This window comes from Chiroxiphia lanceolata, chromosome 9, assembly GCF_009829145.1.
Source record: "Chiroxiphia lanceolata isolate bChiLan1 chromosome 9, bChiLan1.pri, whole genome shotgun sequence".
NCBI classification, from domain to species: Eukaryota; Metazoa; Chordata; class Aves; order Passeriformes; family Pipridae; genus Chiroxiphia; species Chiroxiphia lanceolata.
In genome coordinates this window covers 31,405,715-31,430,180 of record NC_045645.1, presented here as the reverse complement: position 1 = coordinate 31,430,180, position 24,466 = coordinate 31,405,715, and the positions used below count along the sequence as shown (strand labels likewise).

Below are 24,466 nucleotides of genomic sequence, written 5' to 3'. Positions count from 1 at the left end.
AGACGAGAAAACCTTCTCCCAAACGAGAGATTTACGGGCACGCCTGAAAATTTCCTGTGAGAAATTTGTAACTAAGCTTTCTCTGCTGGCACATTTTGTCCAGGAGGAATCTTGGTTCGTCTGGAATTTTGCCTAGGAGAAATCGCAGTTTGAGCGCCGGGCTGCAAAAAGCAAACAACAGCCCTTATCCCTGATAAAGAAAGCCTGCAAGGTTTGGCTTTCTGGTGCAGTTGGTGGGCCAGCCTGGGCACTCCATGGGCAGCAAGAGCTTTCTGTGCTGGCGCCTTTGGTGTGGGAGGAATCTTTGTCCGTAAGCAATTTTGGGAGTCGGGCTGGCTGTTTGAGCGCAGGGTTGAAAAAAGCAAACAACAGCCCCAGCAAAGAAAGCCTGGAAGCTTTGGTTTTGTGGTAGAGATGGTGAGCCAGCCTGGGCACTCCATGGACAGCAAGAGCTTTCTGTACTGGCGTCTTTTGTCTGTGAGGAATCTTTGTCCGTATGCAATTTTGGGAGTCAGGCTGGCAGTTGCAGTGAAGCACTTAAGAAAGCAAAAAACAGTTCTTACTCTGAGGAAAGGACGCCTTAAAGTTTTGGTTTTCTGGTGAAGTTGGTGGGCCAGCCTGAGCACTCCATGGGAAGCAAGAGCTTTCTGGTGTGGCACCTTTGGTCTGGGAGGAATCTTGTTCCATATGCAATTTGGGAGTCGGGCTGGCAGTCTGAGTGCCGGGTGGAAAAAAGCAAACAATAGCCCTTATCCCCAGGACAGAAAGACTGGAAGCTTTGGCTTTGTGGTGAAGTTGGTGGACCAGCCTGGGTACTCCATGGGCAGCAAGAGCTTTCTGTCCTGTCACCTTTAGTCTGATAGGAATCTTCATCTGTATGCAATTTTGAGAGTCAACATGGCAGTTTCAATGAAGGGTTTAAAAAAGTAAACAAGAGCCCTTATTATGAGGAAAGAAAGCCTGCAAGCTTTGGCTTTGTGGTGCAGTTGGTGGGCCAGCCTGGGCGCTCCATGGGAGGCAAGAACTTTCTGTCCTGGCACCTTTTTTCTGGGAAGAATCGTCGTCCGTATGAAATTTTAGGAGTCGGGCTGGCAGTTGGGAGGCAGTGCTGAAAAAAGCAAACAACAGCCCTTATCCCCAGGAAAGAAAGCCTGCAAGCTTTGGCTTTCTGGTGCAGTTGCTGGGCCAGCCTGGGCACTCCATGGGCAGCAAAAGCTTTCTGGTGTGGCACCTTTGTTCTGGGAAGAATCTTCTTCTGTATGCAATTTTTGGAGTCGGGCTGGCAGTTCGAAGGCAGGTATGAATAAGGCAAACAACAGTTCTTACCCCAGGAAAGGAAGTCTGGAAGCTTTGGCTTTTTGGTGAAGTGTGTGGGCCAGTCGTGGTACTCCAGGGGCAGCAAGACCTTTCTGTGCTGGCACCTTTTATCTGGGAAGAATCTTTGTCCATATGCAATTCTGGGAGTCGGGTTGGCCGTTCAGAGGCGGGTGTGAATAAAGCAAACAACAGTTCTTACCCCAGGAAAGGAAGCCTGGAAGCTTTGGCTTTGTGGTGCAGTTGGTGGGCCAGCCTGGGCACTCCACAGGCAGCAAGAGTTTTCTCTGCTGGCACATTTTGTCCAGGAGGAATCTTGGTTCGTCTGGAACTTTGCCTAGGAGAAATCGCAGTTTGAGTGCCGGGCTGCAAAAAGCAAACAACAGCCCTTATCCCTGGTAAAGAAAGCCTGCAAGGTTTGGCTTTCTGGTGCAGTTGGTGGGCCAGCCTGGGCACTCCATGGGCAGCAAGAGCTTGCCCAACTTTGGAAGTTTTAGAGCGAAGGTCCCTGGTGGGCACTGCTGGCCTCCAGGGATGGGTGCTCCAACACTGAACTACACCTGAGTTTATTTTAAACTATACCTGAATAATTAATTTCAATTCCCTGCTCTTCCATAAGCCTCCCTGGAGGACTATGGTCATGTTTTTGTCTGTCAATTCAGTTCTTCTCTGTATAAACCAGGTAATAAAGCCTCCCAGGCCTTGAAGAGTGCTGCAAGCATAAACACACCAACAGTGAAATAATACAGTTGTGAAAAGGTCATGGAGAAAGCCAAGGCCAACTTTTGTCTGTCTTATTTAAATGAGAAGAGTGGAGCAGGGTGGCTCCTCCCAGGAAATGCTGCACTCCTCATGCATAAGGTTACTGCTTAAAGCAGATAAAAAAGGCAGAGAAGAAGAAATCAAAACACCAAGTACAGGAACAGGGACAGTAACAGTGTATTTCACACGCCATGGTGTTTATAATGCTGGCTATTCATTATAACCTGAGACCACCTTTCACTCGGTTGAGAAGTTAAGCATTAGTCCATTACCTGACGAACTCGGACTTCATTTGGGAGAGCACTAAACAATTGCTTTAAGTAAAACAGCCCAGAAACCTTCTCAGAGCAGCTCACTACCTGTGTACCTCCTGCTGGACAGGAGAGGGAGTTAAAAGGAACGAATTCCATCCCGAGAAGCCCGGGATGGGAAAGGCAGCCTCAGAGGCTGTAGTCTCACAGCGCTGCCCTTAAAGGCCAGCTGGCAGTTCCCATGGGAGCAGGAGGTCCCTGCAGAGCAGTTCCCTGCCACAGCCAGTTTTAATGCTTGGGAATAATCAGCCAGCACCTTGAGTGAGAAAATGGATTCTTTTTTCCTCAGAAGTTGTATTATTTTAGCAGAGGTGTAATTTTTTCTGAAGAGACTTCAATAATATCCCTACTCGTGCTAAATACATTACCTCTCCCAACAGTTTCACTTCATGAGAAATTTCCAGGTGCCTCTGTTTTCATGCCAGTTCAAAAAAAATCCATTTGAAATTGCTAAAACACTCCTTGCATTTCTAGTTCCAGATAGGTTTGGCCTTTTGACCTCAAGAGATCTCCATTTGTCCCCATCAGCTGCCCTCAACCTCTGTAAGCACTGGTGAACTCTTTGGCATCTTGCCCTAAATCTGAGCTTCAACCCATCTATCTTGGACCAGCTGGATTCATAAACTAAAAATAAGTACATTAACAAGGTCAATGGATACGGAGTGACCCTGAATGTTCCCAGTTTACCACAATCCTTATGGTTGACCGAACAGGACAGATTTAAGCCTGCTTGGCAGCCTCCTAGGACCAGCCTAAGGTCACAAATCAAAGGGCAGGCCATTATTTTTAACTGTCTCTGATTCTGAAATGGTTTCGCTTTGGTTGTTAAACTTCTGTTATTGTTGGGCTTGGTAGCAGCACATGCTTTTGATGAAGGACTAGTGAAATAAGGACCATCAGCTGTCATCACTCTTGTATTACAACATCTGCCTCTTCTAGAATCACCTATAGCATTATTTATGGGAGCCTATAGGCAGGTATTTAAATTATTACATTTAATAATTTAAGTAGGGTTACAACCGTGCATCTTCAATACCCAGCAATGCAAAGAGAGCTCATGAAACAAAATACCAAGAGAGCAGGGTCCTTCTGTTGGGAGGGACGGGTTAAAAGCAGAAGAACAGTGAGCAAGATGGTACATTCACTCAAGTGACCTTGCAGCTGGGAATGCCGAGGCCTGCAGAGTAGTAGTGTGGGAAACCCCATATATTATGCCTGATGCTGTTTATCCTCTGTTTTGAGAAGTAGAATTGCTGTGTAGAGATAACATAGATGTTTGGAGAGACCTGGAAGCCCTTTCACAGATATGCTTGAGCTCCCTGTTTCGGGAGAGAGAAGATCAAAGCTCAGAGGTCATGAAAAAGCAGAGAGGAGATCACAGTGTGGTGGTGAACAACGCGTCCAGGATGGACTAAGCCTAACGGTGCCTGATCTCTGAGCTTAGACTCAACAAAACCTACTGCCCACTTACCTGTCACAGCCTCAGTGCTGACCCTCTTGCTCTGCTGTTCTCTCTTCTCTGCCCAGATGTAAATGACGTACTCCGTGCCTGGCTCCAGTCCTGCCAAGGGAGTGACGTTCTTGTCTTTCTCCACCTCTCTCTCCTCTGTGTCCCCATCAGCTGAGGTGTAGCTCAGTCTGTATCTGTCTATTGAAGCCTGGACTTTGTTCCAGGAAACAGTAATTGTGTCCTCTGTCACTTGGTCAGACAACAGTTCAGTTGGGTTGTCGATTTCTGCAAGCAAAAGTCACAATTATTAGAAATTTTAGTATAGTGCTGTGGTAATCACAGTGGCCCAAAGACACAGAAAATACAGGTTTTATAGACAGAGGTGGTGTGTTTTATTAGACTATCAAATACATTTGGGAAAACAAATGAGCTTCGAGAAGTGATTCTATGTCTAAAGACCTAAAAAAGGCCTGTGTATCCAAAAGCTTGCTCATTTTTTTTCTCCAGCCCAAACTGGTAAAAAGTTTTATCTTTAGCTATAAACTGTGTTTTGATCATGCACTGTAAATAACCAGTACTTAAGCAAGTCACCATTGGATATCACCATTCATGGAGCCAAATCATTTTGTTCTGCTGGATACAGTGCAAGGAAGATAAAACAAGCTAACTGCTTCCATGTCCTGCCATCCCCGGCACACTGGTAACCACATCTGCATGTCAGTGCATTGGCACTGTCAGTCATCCCTCTGCCCTGCACTGGGTGAGCTGGGCTGCTGGTTTCTGTTGGGAGTGAAGAACACGAGTGTCCCAGTGAGGCTACTCTTACTCCTTCCTCTCAAGGGGTCTGCTGACTTCTTCCACCTCTCACCCTTTCTTTCTTACCAAGCTGGGAGGTGCCCAATTCTGAGGTATTTCAGCTGGGGTCTAGGTCTCCTCCTCCCAGCTAGAAGAGCAGAGCTCTTTGCGGGGGATCAACAAAAGCACAGCCAACCTTGCCTGGGCAGAGAGAGAGCCCAGGCAGAATATGTTGTTACCGTCTTTTGCTTCCTGAAGATCACCACCTCTTGCCTGCGTTGTTCTGGAAATTAACCCAAAAAATAACAAATCACCTGCTCACAATCTGTGAAATGCAGCTCTCCTGAAACAAGATCATTTCTCTTTCAATCTCCTCCCACTATTACAATCATTCCCTTGCCCTGTTCACAGATGGAAACACATTACTAGATTGCAGGAGCATTAAGTTCTTATCCCAACACAGCCTGCAGGAATGTGGCCCTTTGAGGGTAGCCCTACAGCCCCACGACCTTACACAGAATATGGTTTCTGTTTGGCTTTTTTTTCCTTTGCTGAACTGCTAAATATACCTTGGCAGCCTGACCAATAAAGGACTTGCAGATGCCTCTCAAATTATTGGAGCAGCCTTTCTTATTCTGCTGGAGGCTCTAAACTCCAGGGCACAAATGCACAACCATCTGACAGCCACACGATAATTTACCACACGCCAGCTTAGCTGCACGGTGATTTACCACACATTAGCTATGGTAAAAGTTGTGATTTTCCACCTGTGTGTACTAATCTCACCTCTTTTGTGAGACAAAAACACATTACTTTTCATTTTAATGGAAGATACTGAGGCTTGTTTGTGCCACCCCAGAGTGGCACCAGGTGGGAGCTGGGAATTTGAATAATCACAGCTCAGCTCCTTAGCAGTATGAGATGCTCACCCGTGGCAAGAAAAAATTAAGTGAATTATTTTCTTGTGTGATACGAAAATCAAGTTTGTTCTTTAGTTCTAATTGCACTGCAGCTGGGTATGGGCTGTGCTGCTCCTCGTGTGCAGTGCTTTTAATTCCTTAACTCCCTGGTGGTCCAGGAGCTTCCCAGCCAGTCCCCCGTACCAGTGAGAACATGGACTGGCTGAAGTAAGGGATTGACTGATCCCCTCATATTGGACTTCAAACAGTCCTACAAATTCCCTGAGGCAGCTCCTGTTGTGTCTAGTCCAATCTGTATGTTTAAATGTGTTAGTTAACATCTTGAGTGGAGCATCCCAAGCACTTCCCTAGGTAATTTTGGTGTAGAAGTGCAGATTGTACATAGACGTTGGTAAACAGCCAGTGGAACTTGCTCTTGTACACACAGCCACACACAGCTGGCTGGATTGGACAAACTGATCAAGACAGTGGTTCAGGGAGTTTCCCAACCCAGCTGCAGATGCTGCTGCAAGCACCCTTCCAATGGAGACTCCCTGTCACCAAAGGACAGCGACCAAATCCACTCTTTGGGAGATTTGATACCCTCCATAATTCTTAATTTATGCCATGATCCAAATAAATATGGTTTTCCATTTTAACAAACGCTCTGATTATATGCGCAAAATGTGTGAGCCCCCTGTTCTGTTGGGAAAGGCCACAACAGTCACCCAAAGAAAAGCTTGGAAATGATTTATGGCATTTTAAAGGCAAGGCATGAACTACACATTCCAATTGGTTATGAGGTTTTAGTTTTGGCTGGATTTCACTGTTCTCTGTACTGATAGTAACCGGTCCCTTGCCATAAGGTCTGTCCACAACAGGACTCAGAGTCTTAATCTGAGCTAGAGACCTGTTCAGCCTCACTAGTAAGAATTACATGAATTTTTTGCCTCACAGAAAACATGTCCAGAGCAGGAGAAGCTTTCCTAAAACAAGTAAAAATTATGAAGGAGTTTGAATTTCAAACTCAGCTCCCTCTGGTGCTTCTACAGCTCACCTGTCACAGTCCTGGTGCTTGCCTTCTTGCTCCTCTGGGGCCCCTTCTCTGCCCAGATGTGGATGACATATTCCATGCCTGGCTTCAGATCCAGTAAGGTGATCATGTTGTTGTCACTCCCCACCTCTGTGTCCTCGGTGTCCCCATCAGCTGAGGTGTATCTCACCATGTACCTGTCTATAGGAGCCTCCACTTTATTCCAAGAGACAGTGGCTGTATCCTCTGTCACTTGGTCAGTTGTCACATTGGTTGGGCTATCAACTCCTGAGAAAGCATTTCAAAGTGCAAGATTAGGAATCTCCAGATTAATTAAACCACTACAATACCTGTCATGGCATGTTATGGAAGAAATTCTTTACCCAGAGGGTGGTGAGGCCCTGGCACAGGTTGCCCAGAGAAGCTGTGGCTGCTCCATCCCTGGAAGAGTCCAAGGCCAGGCTGGACGGGGCTTGGAGCAGCCTGGGCTAGTGGAAGGTGTCCCCGCCCGCAGCAGGGGTGAGATGAGTTTTAAGGTGCCTTCCAACTCAAACCATTCCATGTACACATTTCCTTCATTTTTGCCTTGCTGCTGTGGCCACCTAAAACAGAGCCACCTGGGTTTCCCACTACATCCCCTCAAGAAAGGCATCCATGAGAAACCAGGGTGGGGAGAAAGCAGGTCTGTTCTACCATTTAGATGAAACTTTCCATTTTTACTGCAAGACGAGCTTGCAGGCTACTTGTCTCACCTTCCATAGGAACCAACTCGAGGATGTCCTTCCAGCTTGCCCTCTCCCAGCTCCAAGTACAGGGCTCACCCTTCCCCTGCTCCACTGTCAGCTGTCTGCTGCTCCTCCCTTTCTGCCCACCCTGCAGACCTATCTGACTCCCTCAAGGCTTTGCTATTTTAGGTGGTGAATCAGAGTTCAGTGTAGCTCTTGAAGAAGCTGGTATTTGTCTTAGTTGCAGTTCTTAGACTCCAGGGGTTACATAAGAACATGAGCAGCATTACTCATAGTGGACTTTTTTTTCCTTTTTAAAGAAGTTTTGCAGCCCCTATGTCTGTCAAGAACAGCTTGAAAACACAAGTCAAGGGTGTTCCAAATAATCAGAACCTACACAGGGCAGAGGAGCAACCTCACAATGGCAGTGTGGAGGTTGTAGGTTCTGTTGTTTAAAATTAATTTTCTTTTAATGGACTAATCTACAAAACAACCTCAGGAAAATGTCAAGCCTGATAAGGGATTTTTCAGTCTTTGGAAGCAGCACACCTACCCTTTTGTAAGAGCTGAATTTCAGAGATTCCAGAATCTTACAGGTAGAATAGGAGTTCAAAATTCTTCAAGCTCTCTTTTGGAAAAGAATAGCTCAAAAATATTCTGCCTTTTTTTCTAAAGAGTCAATAATCCAAGAGGGTTGTTACTACACAGAGAGGCCAACTTATTACATTTATGCTGTGTCTGGATAGAGCTGTTAGTCAAATTAAGGGTGAAGCTACTGTGGGTTTAAAAACCAAGGCAAAAGATTGAGCTCAACCTAGGTTTAGTGCCCAGTATACAGCGTAGGCAAGCTCAAAGAAGGTATCAGCAGACCTGGCTGCAGGTGATGCATGAAGAAGCAGCCAACTGTGCACCTTTTGTGCTGGAATCTTGACAGATCTGTCCCCAAACTCTGTAGCAAAAACAACTTTTCACGTACCAGTCCTCACAGTCATGGAGGATGGTTTCCCTTCTGTGTTGTCTTTCACTCTTTGCCAGGCTTCAGGCCTACAAACAGCAAAAAGGAGCATTAACAGCAATTAGGGAAGGCAGTATTTCTTCTTGAAGAAAGCTGGGATTTTTAGTCTATCGAGTTCTAGATTTATAGGAGAGAGAAACTTGGAGTTTAGATTTCTATCCAACTTCCTTTTGTCTTTTGAATGTCTTGATAGGTCTAGGCTTGCCCTTAGGGTATATAGGCTACAGCTAGCGGGGATTTCCAATAATATGTGTTACCAATTCTGAAACAGAAAAATACACTTAATTCCTGACAAAGATAGAATTAAATGAATGAATGAATATGCCTTGAAACTTGCTATCCACAGAGCATAGCTTTCTCCCTGTGGAGACAGCCATCCTTATGGTTGTCATCTCACCTTCATACAAACTGAAGGAACACTGGCCATTCACACATGAGAGAAGAATTGTCTCAGGACTGTGGTCTGACTGTCAATCATTCCTGTCACTTTTCCCTGCCCCTGACCAGTTTGGAATACCCACACATACTTACCAGTCAGGATGTATCTGCTCTTAGGGTCATTGCTTTTGGGCATCATGACCTGCTTCTCATCCATCTCCACTAGGGATCTGAATTTTAGCTTGTAATAATCCACATCTGTTGGTGGGTTCTCCCACTCCACTTCCAGTGAGTGCTCCATCTCCTCTGTCACCCAGATGGCACTGAGTGCAGACAGGACTGGGAAGAACAGCAGAAAGCCACAAGGAAGCAGCATCAGGCAAATAGTAAAAAGGTAAATATAAGATAGGAAGTCCTCCTCCCTGCCCAGTCTGCTTTCTGAGACCTGAGACATTTTCCTCAGCCACACTGAAGAGTTAAGCAAGTACAGCACAATCACTATTTCACCAGGCTTAGTTTTATCCATGGTAACACTCCAACTCTAGAGTTTTCTGGCTCTCAGCTCCCACCTGTTGTGCTAGAAGCAAGAAAAATGTCAAAATCACCAAACTCTTCACTGTTTTTGCCAAGTGCAAGCAGACAGCATAACATATTAACAGCTGCTAACCAAATGGCATTTCAGTTCTTGAGAGACTGCTTCAAATACAGAGTCTTTCCACACAATCTCCTAAACTCAGCAGGATTAGGCTCATTCAGTGCTGGGAAGAGACTAGGAGAACTTGCTGCTGCAGACATGTTTGGAGAACTAGAAGCTAGGACCGACATCCTGCCTACCTTGTAGTGTCTTCTGCATCCAGTTGAACAGTGCATTATTCTTAATAACATGCTTGAAAACGACGGCAGAAAACTGTAGGCTGGGAAGAGAAAGTGCTCTCCAGCACTCAGTTTGCTCCAGTTGTTGGAATCTAACTTTAAAGATCTACAACATCTGACTGATGAAAAATACTGCCTCCTCCTACCTGTACTTGCTTCTAGATCCTTGGGCTCACTGGCAATCCCCTTCTTCAGGTGACAAAGTGTGACATTGTAGGTGGTGCCAGGGCGGAGTCCCATAATCTTGTAGCTGAGCTGCTCTTTGGGAACGTGGATTTGTTTCACCAACATCTCATATCTAGCTGGATAATAGGTAAGGATGTAATTATCCACATCAGCCATTGGATCCCAGCTGAGAGCCAGAGAGCTCTCAGTGGAGTTCAGCAGCTGCAGGTTCTGGGGAGCAAGCACTAGAAGAGAAACAAAGGAAACATTGCAATGAGGATGATGTCTTGTCACATGGCCAAGCATGACATTTTTTCAGACCTATTTTGAATATGAAAATGCAGAAGTGGAGCTCCCAGTCTTTAGTCATCTTGGATATATCCATATCTTTCTGCTCAACAGCACACCATTAAATACAAATGAATACTGCAGTAACAAATACAATAATTTTGTGGGCGACTCTTTACAGCTTCTAAACTCACATTGACACAAGAAAAACTCTCTCATAAAGCTGTCCCTTCCAATGCATCTAGGAAGAGAAAGACAAGCCAAAAGCCTCTTTTCCTATCACTGTCAGCCATTTCAAAATGTCAGCCGGTCCCCAAAACTGGGGAACACAGTTTCTCCATGGCAGAGGCAGAAAACTGAACTTTTCTGACTGAGTACTGATGGAAGCTTATACTTGGTGCCTGGAGGAGACCTGGGCAGACCTGCTGCCTACATTATATTTCAGAACACCAACAGTGCTTTAACTGTTTTGCCACAAGACAGACAGCTCATCACTGTCTTGAAGCAGCCCTTGAAAGCAGTCAACGTAGAGCATCTGTTTACCCTCAAGTTTACATGATTTTAATTACACGTGAGCACATCTAAGCTGATCAAACCGTCTACAGCTGTATTTCATTAGCAAGGCACTAAGTGATAGTGAAAAATAGATAGTAAGCGCCTGTAAAAAGGCATGTGTCAGCAACACGAGGTCAGATAACATCAGGAGATTCTTCTCACTTGAAAGGCAGCATTCATTCCGATGTGGCACTCACAGCTTTCACCAAACACTCCCTCACTTATGTGCATGCCATTGCTTTTATTGAAAAATTTGTACAAAACATGAGACTGTTCATCCTGTCTCTTCTGATATAGAAGCTGGATTTGAATAATCCAGCTTCGCAGTAAAATAATAAAGAACCTAAATACACATGGTGTGGTTTATTCCTTGTCTAAGCATAGTTGGGAAGAGGATTGTATCTTCCTCTCTGCTATTCAACATGTCCTTGTCCTCTATTTCTCCTTCAGAAGGAACTGCAAGGCATTAATTATACTGTTGCATGCTTGATAGCAACTTCTAAATGCTCAGACGTTTCAGTTACCAAGGTAATACATAACAAAATATGTCATTTCATGATCTGAGACACATAAAAATAGGATACAATAATAATCTAAATAAAAACAGTGCTCAGTGTAAGTATCAAAGGATGCAGAAATCTAACCCAGACTAGAACAAGACAAGCAGTTTGACATCCCTGCAAGAGGAGCACTTGGCTACAGCTGCTGAGGTGGGAACCATTTGCCTTTAGGACTTGGAGTTTTTAAGCAGGACTGGATGTGTAGCGCTCAGAAACAGTAACAAAATGGGTTGTGCTATATGCATTAACTCCTTGCTCTCTCAGAACAGAGAAGACTATCTCAGCCTGTAAAACAGCTGCAGGTGTCCCGTGAGGAAGAGGGTGCAAGGCTGGACTCAGCCAGCTCTTTGGGAGAGGCTGACTGGGTGACAGCTCTCTGGCAGAATTGTTTCTCCTCTGGGAGAAACTCTTGTGCTTGCCACCTCTTGCCAGTAAAGGTGTTGCTCCCTGAGTAGCAAATCTCAGCCTACTGACAGGGGAAAAGAGTGCTGGAGCCACAGGGAAACACTTCTGGACAGTGTGGAAGGGGCAGGAGGAGTGAAGTTTTGATACAGAGCTCTGTTTTGAGTGAAGAATTTGAGCTAATAATCTTTTACTTAAAAGGTGAGTCTCTAAACAGATAGATCAAGGATGATCCAGAGCAGAACAAACCTGTGAGTCAGGTCACTGCAAACCCTTACTGAGCAACACCTGCTGCTCAGTGTGTGGCTGTTACCTACTTCTCCTTCATAAGGAGCTGAGAAAGATTAGAATCAAGCAGTGATGTGCTGAGGAAAGGCACTTCCAGGGTAAGAGACTGTGTGCTGAAGCCTGGAGTACCAATCTGTGGTTGTAGGGAGGCTGTAAATTTTGCAGAATGAAGCAGAAACTGCTGGACACACCCCTCAAGGTCAGCTCCGTCAGGTCTTAGGCAAATCCTACCGCCTTGTAACAAAGTAGGATGAGGGAGAATTTCCCAATGACCTCACTTCAAAGGATTTACGTGTCCTTTGTCTCACAGGTTTTATTAAATCAACTACCTCATCGGCAAGCATGATTTTATACTGTCTCATTTGCACGTCAAGAAACAGACTGTCTCCCTCTTTAATTACAGGCTCCATGCCCATTTTGCTCTCTCCTTCAGCTGCTGCACACAGCTGCTGCTAGTGCAACCTTTAGTTGCATTTCCACCTTTTCCCATTTCAGCAATGCTTTCGAGGCAATTTTTGAAGACAAGGGCCAGTCAGGCAGCAGAAACTCCAGGAACACAGTGACCTCCAGGGTCACACTAAAAGTGTATGGGATCTGGAGAGGGAAACTTAAATTGCTAGAAAGAAGGGAGAAATAACTCACAGGCAGGTCTTACCCTGGGAGCAGTCGAGGCCAAACAAGCCATCGTGGCAGTAGCACTCTCCTGTGTCACAGAAACCATTGCCACTGCAGTCCCCGGGACATCGTTTGTCGGCACAGTCCTCGCTCGTGAATTCCTCGTGGTGCTGGCACACCCCTGTGGCCGTGTCACAGGTCCCGTGGCCGCTGCAGTTCTCTGGGCAGAGCCGAAGGCTGCAATCCTCCCCAAAGAAAGGCTCATCACAGACACACGTCCCGCTGTCCCAGGCCCGTGGCCGCTGCAGTGGCCGGGGCAGGTGTGGTGGGAGCAGTCGCTGCCCTGCCGGCCCTAGGCACACTCACGGCCGCAGGTCTGTCGAGAACAGTCCCACGGCTGCTGCAGGGAGGGACGCCTGGCCACGGCAGCACCAGGAGGCACAACGGCAAGGGTGACACACAGAGGAGAGGAAACAAAAATAAAGCTAAAGGAAAAATGAGGAACACGGCAATAGACCGGTCGTGCAAAAGTGTGTTTGAGGTCATTAAAGGGGAAAGCATAACTATCACTGGAAAATAGGGACTAAAAGAGACCCGATGGCATCACCTTGTCCATCTGCCCCAGCTCCACCACTGCCTTTCCCAACACATTTTTCTGTGGTCAGCAGGAATGCAGGTTCCATGACCATCCCAGAGTCAATTAGAAAGCTTTACACCTCTAACCTGAATCTTCCTGTTGTAATTTAAGCTCACCATTTCTCACCACAGTCACTATTAAGAGGGAGAGCACGGATTTCCCATCTGCCATACACCTGTATTTTTCATGTGACCAAAGACTTGGCACTTTCCCCGTCTCCATTCCACAAAAACCACCAGTTTGTTAAATCTTTTCTTAGAGGCCATGCAGTATAGAACTGTGATCCCAGGCAGTGGCCACTGCAATCATCATCATCCTATAAACTCTGCTCTTCTGTTAGTCACTTAGCAAAGAGGAAAGAAAAAGACAAATTCTCAACAATTGCTAAATTCTGGAGGCAAAATTGAGAAAGAAAAAGACAGCAACAAGAAGTGCCTCCCTCATCTTTCACCCTCCTGTTCACCAGAAAATCTTCTATTGAATCCTTCCACCTACATGAAACTCAGGAACGTGTTCCCTCCCACTTCTGAAGGATAGCTGGGGAGATTTCCCCTGTGCTGGTTCCAGAAATGTTATTGTAGTACCACATTTTGGGAACTTCAGATTTCTTCTCACATCACAGAAGCCAGGGCACCATCCCAAGTGAAGGACTCAAGTATTTTGCTCATGGAGAGCCCCCCATATCATTGACAAATGATTCAAGTCCCCAGATCTTGGCAGTGAATAGGCTGTGCCTGGGAAGTAAGAATGGATACCAGAATTTTGGCTTACCTTGGCTTCTCCCACAGCACTTCTGAGGGCTGCAAACTTCCCTCAGCTCTGCCACTTCCTTCTCAAGCTTCTCCATCCTTTCCAAGAGATCCTTAATGTGGGTCAAAGTTTTACAGTTCCCTTTGGTTGTGTGCACATAGATGTTGCGCCTAAAAATTATATTCTGCTCTTCATTTTCCTCAGCCTCTCCAGGATCCAGCTGCACCCCACTGCTGTCTTCATCATGCTGTAAGGGATCTGCTTCCACCTTAATCTGGGAGGACGTGGGTAGGTCAATCTTACAGGAGTGGCTGAAGGGTATTCTCTGAGCATCACTGGAGCAGTTGTGAGATGCAAGATGCTGACCAGCAGATGTCTGAAGAGCACAGCACAGCAATAACCCCACTGGGAAGGCAAGCCGCCTCTGGAAATCCATCTGGCACATTTTCAGGGGAAGTGCCGACCCTTCAAACAGCACAGCTGCTTTCGGGATCAAAAAATAAATAAATATAAGAAGTGTGATCCTAAAGCTGGTTTTCGTGATTTTCTAAATGACAAATCATCTGTTTTGCCCTGATTCAGAACTAGGTTGGCAAGTACCTGGGAAAGAGTCACACTGGATGAGTTAAAGAGCTTCCAGACCCTCCAACTAGGAGCTCTAAGTTTGCGACCTTCAGTCTCCAGCACCTTGCATAGTGTTCGCCTCAAAGCCTGATAACTGTGCTGATGCTGTGCACATGAAGAATTCAGAGAGCTGGCACTGATCTTTTGGTACAGGAAGTTTGGGAAGTAGTTTTACCCACTTTACATTACTCTTCTAACATAGCACATGGCCCACACTGTTATTTGGATTTGGGAGAATTAAAAAATTCCCTCCATTTGACACCAATGCGCTGGCATTTTGTGTGCCTGAACACTAGATTCAGTTGAGGGACTTCAAGTTTATTTTTCTTTGACTCATTTATCTGATTTATCATCTTAGCATTGGGAAAGGTTCATTTAGAAGCTACTAGAGCACATCTGTTAACACACGGAGTAAGATGTGCTGCAAACCTATTTGTTTTCCTGTGTTTTTATTTCAGAAAGAATAGTTCTTTCCTACCCTCCATAAATAGATAGGTAGAGCTTGTTTTCAGGCTGAGTAAGGCTCAAAACTAAGACTTAAAAATACACAAAATATTACTGTTAAACTTCATTGACATTTAGAGGTCAAAACTGAACTTCAAGTGTTTAAAGCCTTCGGGTCTAATCTTTGACAGAAACAAAACTGTTTTCTGTAAAAGTTTTGTGCTGTCAACCAAGCAAGAATTTTGGACTAAATGAATACCTCATAGAAAAGAATAACAGGAAGGAAGAAGCTGAACAAGCAGGGGTGGAAGGATAAAATATAAAGTTAGAAACCTAAACTCATCAGTTGGTTTATTCAACGTTACACACTAAGTGTTGGCATTAACGGTAGATGTCAATCTGTACAGGAGATGATATTCACTTGGTTAAAAAGTTAGAACTTCATACCACAGGATCCAAATGCAAAATGCCGCCATATGTGACTTACTAAGCAGTCATATTATTCATTGCACAAGTGGAAGAAAAATATTATTTAAGTGCTAAATTAGGTAATGTGATAACTAGAAAGCATTTGGCCAATATGCATCCACAGTAACAGCACATCTGAACTCAGATAATAGTGCTGCTCTGATATATATATAATATATAATAATAATTTATAATCACATTTCTGAGAGTCATGCAATCCTGAGTGATGATGAAAATGAACTGTTTTCAGTAATAAACATCCTTATCTCTCCTAAATATCTGCAAAACCTCGGGAAATATCCCTACCATTAGATTCCTATCTCCCATTGGCAGCACAGCTATAGGAAGGTATCCTTCCTGCTCAGAAACACTATGCTTCGGTTTGTAAAAACAAAACAAAGCCCCACCACCATTGAAAATACATATTACACCTGACTACACGTGTTTTGCAGGCCACCCTAGTGCATCTCTTCAAGCAAAATCATCACTGACACCAACCAAAATAGGGTATGGATTTCAAGATTCAGTCTACAATTCCTTATCTTATAGCCTTACATGATATTAGGAAAAATTTCTTTACTGAAAAGGCAGTCAGGCACTGGCACAGGCTGCCCATGGCAGTGGTGCAATCACCATCCCGGGATGGATTTAAAAGACGTGTAGATGTGGCTCTTGGACATGGTTTAGTGATGGGCTTGGCAGTGCTGAGCTAATGGCTGGACTTCAGCTTAGAGGGCTTTTCCAACCTTATAAATTCTAGATGAAGTTCCCAAACAGACAGACACATGCACAAAATCCCTTTACTCAGCACCAAGTGATTAATGACATTCTGGGTTGTACCATGATGTCATGACTAATTAGGGCTTCATGGAAACCACAAACTGATCTCGGATTTTCCTGGGCTTAGAGATCACTCAGGAGGAAAAATCTCTAAACATAAGCATTTCTGTCAAGCATAATAAAAGAGAACAGCTTCTTTTGGCTTCCTCATCATGCAGTAAAGAGAGTTTTCCCTGCTGCTAAAAGGAGTGGGTTTAACTGACTCTTTGTAGAGAATATTATGTCTTACATATAACTGGCAATAATAGCATATTAGGGAAAGGAATAATTTAGGAAAGAGTGCCTAACAGTCAGATCTAGCAGGCACAGAATATCATCCTAAGGGAAGGGATGGAAGAAGCCTTGCTCATATCTTTCCAGCCTTTGCAGAGGAAAGCACGGGATGATCAAAAGTGGAGACAACCTGCAGTATTTGTGTGAAAGATTCCAATAATCCAATTCTGCATGTCTTCCATCCTACAGCTCAGTGCCTGAAGGTTTGGGGGATAGGTCTTCTGTGTGTCTAGGTAACATGGAGACGGGACTGAGAACAGAAAGGGGGATTGTAGTCACAGGATACACACTTTTCTCAGTGAGGCATTCAGCTGAGACAAACTACTAATTTTACAGACTCTCCATAAGTATAATTTAGTTTAACCAAATGGATTATTTGCCTTTTTTTGCTATGGTGAAACTACTCTGCTGTCCAAACCTCAGCTGCTTTAGAAAGCTCTGCATCAGATTTTTTTTCTGGGATTGGTCACAGAAGCCATTCCATGGAGCTGCTGTAATAAGCCGGCCAGCATTCTGTTGTCAATATTATGCAATTTTAATTAAATTAATGATTGCAATGAATGCTATCAATGACTGCCAACAAAAAAACACCACATCATTTATTTAGCAGGGTTGTTTCTTTTGTCTACGTTTTTTTTACTTCCAGACTGTATGAGCCTTATCTATCACTACAGAACTTTGGGATTATTTGAAATGGTTAACAGAAAAACAGAATTATAATCAGCCAGGGAGGTACTGTGGTTCTAGATTCATCCTTATATTAACCTCTTCTTTCATGCCAATTCTTCTTCAACATCTGATAAGCAAGATGTATTGACTGCTCATACATGACTGAGAGATTGCTTCCAAAATCCTACATATTCATGTTGTAGTGGTTTGGATTTTGTTTTCCCCCAGAAGCTAAAAAAGTGGTAGCCCACAAGGGGTGGAAACCCCTGGAAGTTTTGAAATTCTGCCCAAAAGGCGCCCCTGCAAAAATGTAAACATACCACAACCAGACTGGAAGAGAAGAGTTGTAGTTTTGGTTGTTGGAAGAGGTAGCCATGTTGTAGAGCCACGAGGAAGGGGCTCTGAGCCCCTCGGGGCCTCTGGGCCCCCCCCAGCCCCGGTTGGGGGCTACAGGGACGTGGAACAGTGTTAAGCTGGACTATGTATCTGTAGCTATGAACTGGGGAATGGTTCTTCAATGTGAGCAGAGACAGCAGCAGCAGACACAGCGTCCGGAGACTCTGGCTAAGAGCCAGGACAGGTAAGAACTGAACCAGAGAAGCAGCAGAAGCCAGCAGCTGAGTTCTACAGAGTTCTTGGGGGTAAGAACTGATACCAGACCCCCCAAAACTCCTTTGAGACCTCCGAGAAGGAGGAATAGATGGACTCCTATTTGAGAGGAGCCTTGAAGTACATGCAGCAGCGGAGAGAGAGAGAGGAGCTGAGAAGCTCGGTCGTCCTGAGAGCTGAGCCAGGACGGTGTGGGAGGTTGGCTTTGGGGGCCCTCCCTTGCTGCAAGCTACAAAGAAGCTCGCAGCCTGAAACAGGGCACAGAGGCCCTGCAAGGAGCTTGAATCTCCTGGAGATACCAGATCGTCACGAAGACCCCCTGCGTCTTTGTGATATGACGTGGTGAAACGACCTTGTCTGGGGTTACGAAGCCCACGGAAGACCCCTTTGCCTGCGTCAAGGGGCCGAAGGAGCTTGGATACCTCCCTCGTGAGTGCTGGCAGAGATCCAGCTATCAGCTGCATGCATGAGATGAGGAGAACCTGCTGCCTTAGAAGATGCTGCTGCTTAGTGACTGGAGGGGATCTGTCCTTCTTTCCCTCCTGGACTTTTATTTGGAGGGGAGAAGAGATCTGATCCACTGTAAATACTACATGTCATGGTAGAGATAGTTGTGATCATGTGTATAATGTGTTATAGTATTTATTTGTACAGTCATTGTAATATATTCCCTTTCCCCCATTCTAAGTCTGGTTGTGTTTTGTCTGGAAAAGCCCATCTCACATTGGGTTGAGATGTGGGAGGGGGATGGAGCTAGGGAATTGGATTTTGGGGCTATCTCAAACCATGACACATGTGCAGAGAGGTTTAACACTATTTGCATATTTCCTCCTTAGTATAAATATGTATTTTGTTACAAATGACTCAGCTCCCCTCTGTTACATCAGTAACTTCCAGTTTAACTCAGTCCCCTACTCAGTATCAGTCTTGCATACCAACAGGAAGAACCATTTCCCATTTGTTTTATGCTCTGCTACTAGTCAAAAGCCAGAAAGCCTCTCCAGCCTGGTAAATCTGGCTGAAAACATCCCAGGAATGTTACTGAGACTCCCATACTGACAAGCACATTTATAGTATGATGAGAAATTCAGGTGGAGTAAATCAGAAAGTAAAAAGAAAACACTTTTTAAAGTCAGCAGTAGTTAAACACAACACTGTACTTATCCAGCACAATACTTACAAAAACTCCCCTGAGAACTTAAAAGAAAGCAATATACATGTTGTAGGCACCATTAAGGTACCCACACGATTATTTTAACCACATACAATTACTGAGCCCAATTTTCAGCTAACAAATTCCCAGATTTTGATCAGTTCCTTTGCTTTGCTACAACCAGAAGCTGTGCTAAGGGAGCTGAAGGCAGCAGCCCAAGGAATATCAATGCACATCACTAGCCCTTGCCAATCTCAGCTGGGGAAGTGCCAATCACACAGGTGATGCTGGTGAGCAAGGGAGAGATTCAGCCCTGGCTGAAGAAACAGTTCTTCCTACACTCACCAGTTCCTCCCACATCTGGACCATCGAACAAACACGAAAGGGGAAGTGAAACGAAATATTGTAAAAAAGAATGAGTGCTGTAACATCCAAATACCCTTCGATCACACTCCCTGCTTTATTTGTTGGGATGATATTCCACTGATCACTTTTACCAGCTGGAAAGTTGGCAACAGACTTGCTATTACATCAGGGACCAAAGCTTGAAATTCTCTCCCTGCAAACACCAGAAACCTGCTTTCAAGCCAGCCATGCATGAACACCCCAGAACCAGGGTCACAAACAGTCTGAGGTTTGAACTGGATGCTCACAGAGGGTTGCAGCCCACAGGCTGGGCAGGCGGAGCTCTTTCTCCTGCTGCAGTTTCCCCTCCATAGACAGACTTTCATGCTAGTTTAAAAGCAGCCTTTTGACTCCTCAGGATATGAAGGGAGCACAAGGGAGTTGGGAAATGAGACCATCTCACCTCAGACCATCATCTCACCTCTCTGTGGCTCATGAGACCCAAGTAATGCAATGAGAATTGAAAATAGCTATCCCTTTGCTAGCTTAGTGCTCTGTAAACATGTATTAGTGGCTTCGGCTGGGCACCTCTGAAGGACAAACCACTTCGGGGTAGTTAACACCTGGGTTGAGGACAGGCTGCAGAGAATTAGCCACTTTATCAGCACTAAAAATTATTTCTTTCCACTCATCACCATCAGCCCAGGTGAACAAGTTCCTGGGGAAGCTGTTGACGTGGATAATAAAATTTGAATCAGCCTGCCAACCTGGCCACTTCTTCCAGATTATTCCATACTTCTGCATCAGAGTAATATACCAGGCATCTCAGTTAAACACCGGGCACGCAGACAACAAGCAGCTTGACAAACCGAGAGAATCTAGCTTCTTGAATGACTTTTTGGATACAGCTAACGAGCTGATACAAATGGAAAATTCAATCAAAACTATTAATTCAATATCAAAACCTTAATGCACGTTCTCCCTGAAATCAGGACTTATTTAAAATGCTGCGTAAGTCCCAGTCAGTGAACAGGACAGTTTCTCTCACGGAATAAGAACAACAGAAGCAGAATTTCCCATGTTTTTCACTGTTTGGGGTTATGATTATTCAATTTTTTCTGTAAAGTGCTGTAACTTACCCAAAGGTTTGGGTATTAGGAAAGGGTTCTTCCCCCAGAGGGTGGCTGGGCACTGAACAGCCTCCCCAGGAAGTGGTCACGGCATCAAGTCTGACAGAGTTTATTAAGTGTTTGGACATCGCTCTCAGGGACACAGTGGGAGTGTTGGGGTGTCCTGTTCAAGGTCAGGTCCTTGTGAGTCCTTTCCAACTCGGGATATTCCGTGATTCTATGATTCAAAATTCATGAGTTGAAAAAACCAAAACAGAACAAAAACAAAAAACCCACAAATGACAGATAGAAATTAAGGAATATTTCTAGGTGATAAGCAAGCAAAAAACCTCCCAAGAAACAAAACTCACCCAGCCTTTAGGAAAGCTGTTGGCAGATAACCTGTCCCACAGCAGGGACAGGCGGGCAGGACACGTGGTGTTCCACACAGGGACCCCACAACGGCTGGGCGATGCCTCTGCATCACATTTTCCTTCTGGGACAGCTTTCCCTGTCACTTTTACAGCCTTTCCCCACATCCGGGATCCCTTTGCTCCACCCGCGGCCGGACCCTGACGTTTCTGTGGCAGAGCTTCCTCTAACGACGGGCGGTGCCAGCGAGCCCTGACAGCAGCTCTGGGGCACACAGCACAGCCCTCTGACCAGTTGGGGCTCTCATTACGCTTCCAGCCGCAGAACCATCGGGAACTGCGGGAATGGAGGGCAGGGAGGGGGGAGCGCCCAGAAGAGCCGCACCCGCCATGCCCGCGCGCACGCGCGGCGCGACGACAAGATGGCCGCGCTAGGTTGGGCGCTGAGGGCGGCTCGGCAGGTCAGACCGACTCCATCCATCCCTCCCTCCCTCCCTTCATCCCTCCCTCCCCGCTCTTCTTCGGGGCCATGTGCCCGGCCGGGGCGCCGGGCAGCGGCCAGGGGGGCTGCCGGTGTTGTTAGATGGCTGCGGGCTCGGCCCCAGCCCCGCGGCGGCCCGGACTGCGCGGGTCGGGTGTAACGTGGGTTCGGTGTAAGTTGGGGCTCGCTGTGCCTCCCGTACCGTGAACTCCTCGGCGCCTTCGACAGCCAAGCTGGGTCACACGTTACCCTTCTTATACCTCATGGCAGTGTGCAGCTTCCTCACGAGGGGCAGCACGATCTCTGATCCCTGTGACCGGTGACAGGACCCAGGGAAGGGCTGGAGCTGTGCCAGGGACGGTTCGGTTGGATCTCAGGAAAAGATTCTTACCCCAGAGGCTGGTTGGGCACTGACCAGGCTCCCCAGGGCAGTGGTCACGGCCCCAAGGCTGCCAGAGCTCCAGGAGTGTTTGGACAACACTCTCAGGGTTGGGGGGATTGTTGGGGTGTCTGTGCAGGGCTGAGGTTGGACCCAATAATCCTTGTGGGTCCCTTCCAACTCACAGCATTCCATGATTCATGGAAATAACAATTCTTATGTAACTGGGGCAAACTACATGCAGCAGGCAGGTGTGACAAACTTCATTTCTTGAACTAGGTTCTCCCCTTACCCTGCCCAGGGCAGGTGCGGACCTACTACGTGGACTGGAGGATGCTGCGGGATGTCAAGAGGAGGAGGCTGGCCTACGAGTACGCTGACGAGAGGCTGCGGATCAATGCCATCCGGAAGAACACCATCCTTCCCAAGGAGCTGCAGGTACCAGCAGCCAGGGCAGGAGCCCATGCGTGGCTCTCACTACTGTGATGTGCTCCAGGTCACTTTATAGACCCAGATGGCTGTGCCAGGTCACAAGTGCTTGTGTTTGCCCAGCTCACAAGCACAGAATGTCATATTGCAGTTACCTCAGCCTTTTGGGGGTGTGTACAATAACACTATTCGCCTGGCTGGAGGATGTGTGTGCTGGGTTGTGGGGTTTTTGAAAACAGTGCTTCTCATGTAAGCAGCACATATAACGCTAAATACAGTGAAATCACATTTTTTCCTCCTCATGCTGTCACTACTATACATTCACAAACCTATTTTCCTTATTTCTGATAATATGTGATGTTACATGGTTACTTTTATAGCTTCCTAAATAAACTTTAGATTTTTTTTTTTTTTGCTTATTTAAAGACCTGGAAGCCTCTCATCCAGCCAAAACCAGCAATTTGATCAATTAAAAGTGCTTAATTTTACTTCTTGCCTGAGCTACAGGCATGTGAAGGCTGCATCAGATCTGGCTGTTGGATCTGTTCATAAAAATGCACATATTCACTGCTGTGCTCTCAGCAGAGTGCCTTACTAAGCACTAAAAACATTTGCAAGTATCAGATTATTCCTGTATGTATTGGATCTGGCTATACCTAGTTATGGCAAGATCCTTTTACACTTAAAACAGCCTGAGAGAGAAAATGTATGAATTTGCTTTTATATATTGATTGTACCATTCTCTTGGTAAGTCTGACTGCTGTTGGATGTTCTTACAGGACAAAACCAAGAAACACTGGAGAAAAAACCCCAAAAGAAAGCCCTGTAACACCTTCCAAAGTACACTGTATGTGACTCCTTTTACTGACATCAAAGCATGTTACCTGGGCAGGTAGTTAATAAAAACCACGTATTTAATTCAGCTTATCTTAAAGGATTAGCCCACCCTGCAACAAGAAGAAAGCCAAGCGGATTTCTGACTAACTATAATTCCTGGCTTGAGGTTGTTCAGTCTGTAATAAGGTCAAATTTTGGGTCTATTGAAGGGCTAGCCCACCCTGGCACATGGACAGAGACAAGCTGATTTGACTATAATTAGTGGCTTGAGATTGTTCTGTCTGTATAATAAGGCTAACTTTGGGGTCTCCCTGTGGATCAGTTTACATTCACTGTTGGGATACCCAGAACGAAAGGGCTGAGTGAGGAAGACAGCAAAGTTCACTTGTGAGGTGGTAGAGAAGCTTGTGGTGGTACCTACACAGGTTAACTCAGTGCTGTGGCCTTCTGCTTTAGGAAGTGGCTGACAAGGAGATCGCGGCCCTGCCCAGGGACAGCTGCCCTTCGAGGATCCACAACAGGTGTGTCCTGACATCCCGCCCCCGGGGCGTGAGGCGGCGCTGGAGGCTCAGCAGAATCGTTTTCCGCCACTTTGCTGACCATGCTCAGGTGTCCGGGGTGCAGAGGGCCATGTGGTGATCACCAGGGGACGTGCATTCAGGCAGAAAACACAAAGCAGGCTCATTTGTGCATGTGAGCAATTAAAGCGAGACTGTCCTGCCTGAGAGTCCAGCATCAACATCAAATAAATGAGGGAAGGACAAGAAGTTGTGCTGAGTCATTAACCTCACTGCAGTGCAGTTGGTATCAGCTGACAAGCAGCAAAACTGCACTAAATCAGTCTGTGTGAGAGGCAGTTTGATTCTGAGGAAGTTCCTTACCCGATGGTTGCAGAACTAAGCTGAGGTTTGTGGTATGGGCAGTGTTAGAAATAAAGACATACAGCACAAGTCTCATTTAAGTTGAGTTTTTTTTGCCACCATATGGTAAGTTCACAGTAATTTGGGTAAAAGCATAAATGAAACTGCACAACAGGGCAGTGGTATTCTGCCACAAACAAGGGTGAGCACAGACTGGGGATAAAACATGGCCTCTAGATACTCTTGCTATGCAATATATATTTATATTGACAACGAGACAAAGTGGCTAAAGGACCTGTTAGAAACTACAATGTGCTACCATTTCTCTCCTGTGCTTGGTCCAGTGCTTCAAAAACAAGGTAGCAAGTAAGTCCTAGTCCAGACCCTAACAAGAGAGTAGTGGCTTCCTTAATTCCTAGGGTAACAACAAATCTGCCCTTGGGAGACTCATGAGAAGGAAGCAGGAAAGACACAGTAACAAGCCTGCTGCTAAGCTCATGTTTGCCCTGTACTCTTCTTCAAAGCAATGCAATAAAGGGGCAGTGGCTGCTCTGTCCCCCTCCCCAGCAGTGGGGCTGAGAGGTGGCAGTAAAGAGGCCAAATACCACTAGCAGCAAAGTGACAGCAACCCATGACCCCCAGCTGCGTTCACATTTTGGAGTATAAGCTATCTGAATACACTTCTTACTCTGTTTCCTTAGAACCCTTGAGAGGTGATAGGCAAAGTGGAGCTGATCCCTCTTTTCCTCACACACTGCTA

At 45.8% G+C, this 24,466-nt stretch overlaps 2 protein-coding genes across 2 annotated transcripts; one reads left to right on the top strand and one right to left on the bottom strand.

The window, feature by feature from the left end:
- Window positions 1-2,806: 2,806 nt before the first annotated feature.
- TNN (tenascin N) lies at window positions 2,807-21,098 on the bottom strand. The gene is given in 12 exon segments (XM_032697214.1): window positions 2,807-3,706; window positions 3,859-4,122; window positions 6,589-6,852; window positions 8,266-8,313; window positions 8,316-8,333; window positions 8,836-9,021; window positions 9,702-9,965; window positions 12,469-12,720; window positions 12,723-12,809; window positions 12,812-12,844; window positions 13,837-14,298; window positions 20,721-21,098. Coding segments are annotated over 11 exon segments (1,950 nt in total). The 5' UTR covers window positions 14,261-14,298; window positions 20,721-21,098; the 3' UTR covers window positions 2,807-3,596.
- On the top strand, window positions 21,059-23,802 carry MRPS14 (mitochondrial ribosomal protein S14). Its single transcript, XM_032697219.1, has 3 exons — window positions 21,059-21,181; window positions 21,860-22,018; window positions 23,303-23,802. Exons 1-3 carry the CDS (start codon window positions 21,143-21,145, stop codon window positions 23,483-23,485), a joined length of 381 nt encoding a protein of 126 aa, XP_032553110.1. The 5' UTR covers window positions 21,059-21,142; the 3' UTR covers window positions 23,486-23,802.
- The last annotated feature ends 664 nt before the right edge of the window (window positions 23,803-24,466 follow it).

Excerpts from the sequence above, each read along its gene's own strand:
- MRPS14 (XM_032697219.1), top strand. The coding sequence starts at position 21,143 with ATGGCCGCGCTAGGTTGGGCGCTGAGGGCGGCTCGGCAG. Across the intron at positions 21,182-21,859 it reads CGCTGAGGGCGGCTCGGCAG|GTTCTCCCCTTACCCTGCCC; the intron begins GTCAGACCGACT and ends TTCTTGAACTAG. Across the intron at positions 22,019-23,302 it reads TCCTTCCCAAGGAGCTGCAG|GAAGTGGCTGACAAGGAGAT; the intron begins GTACCAGCAGCC and ends CTTCTGCTTTAG.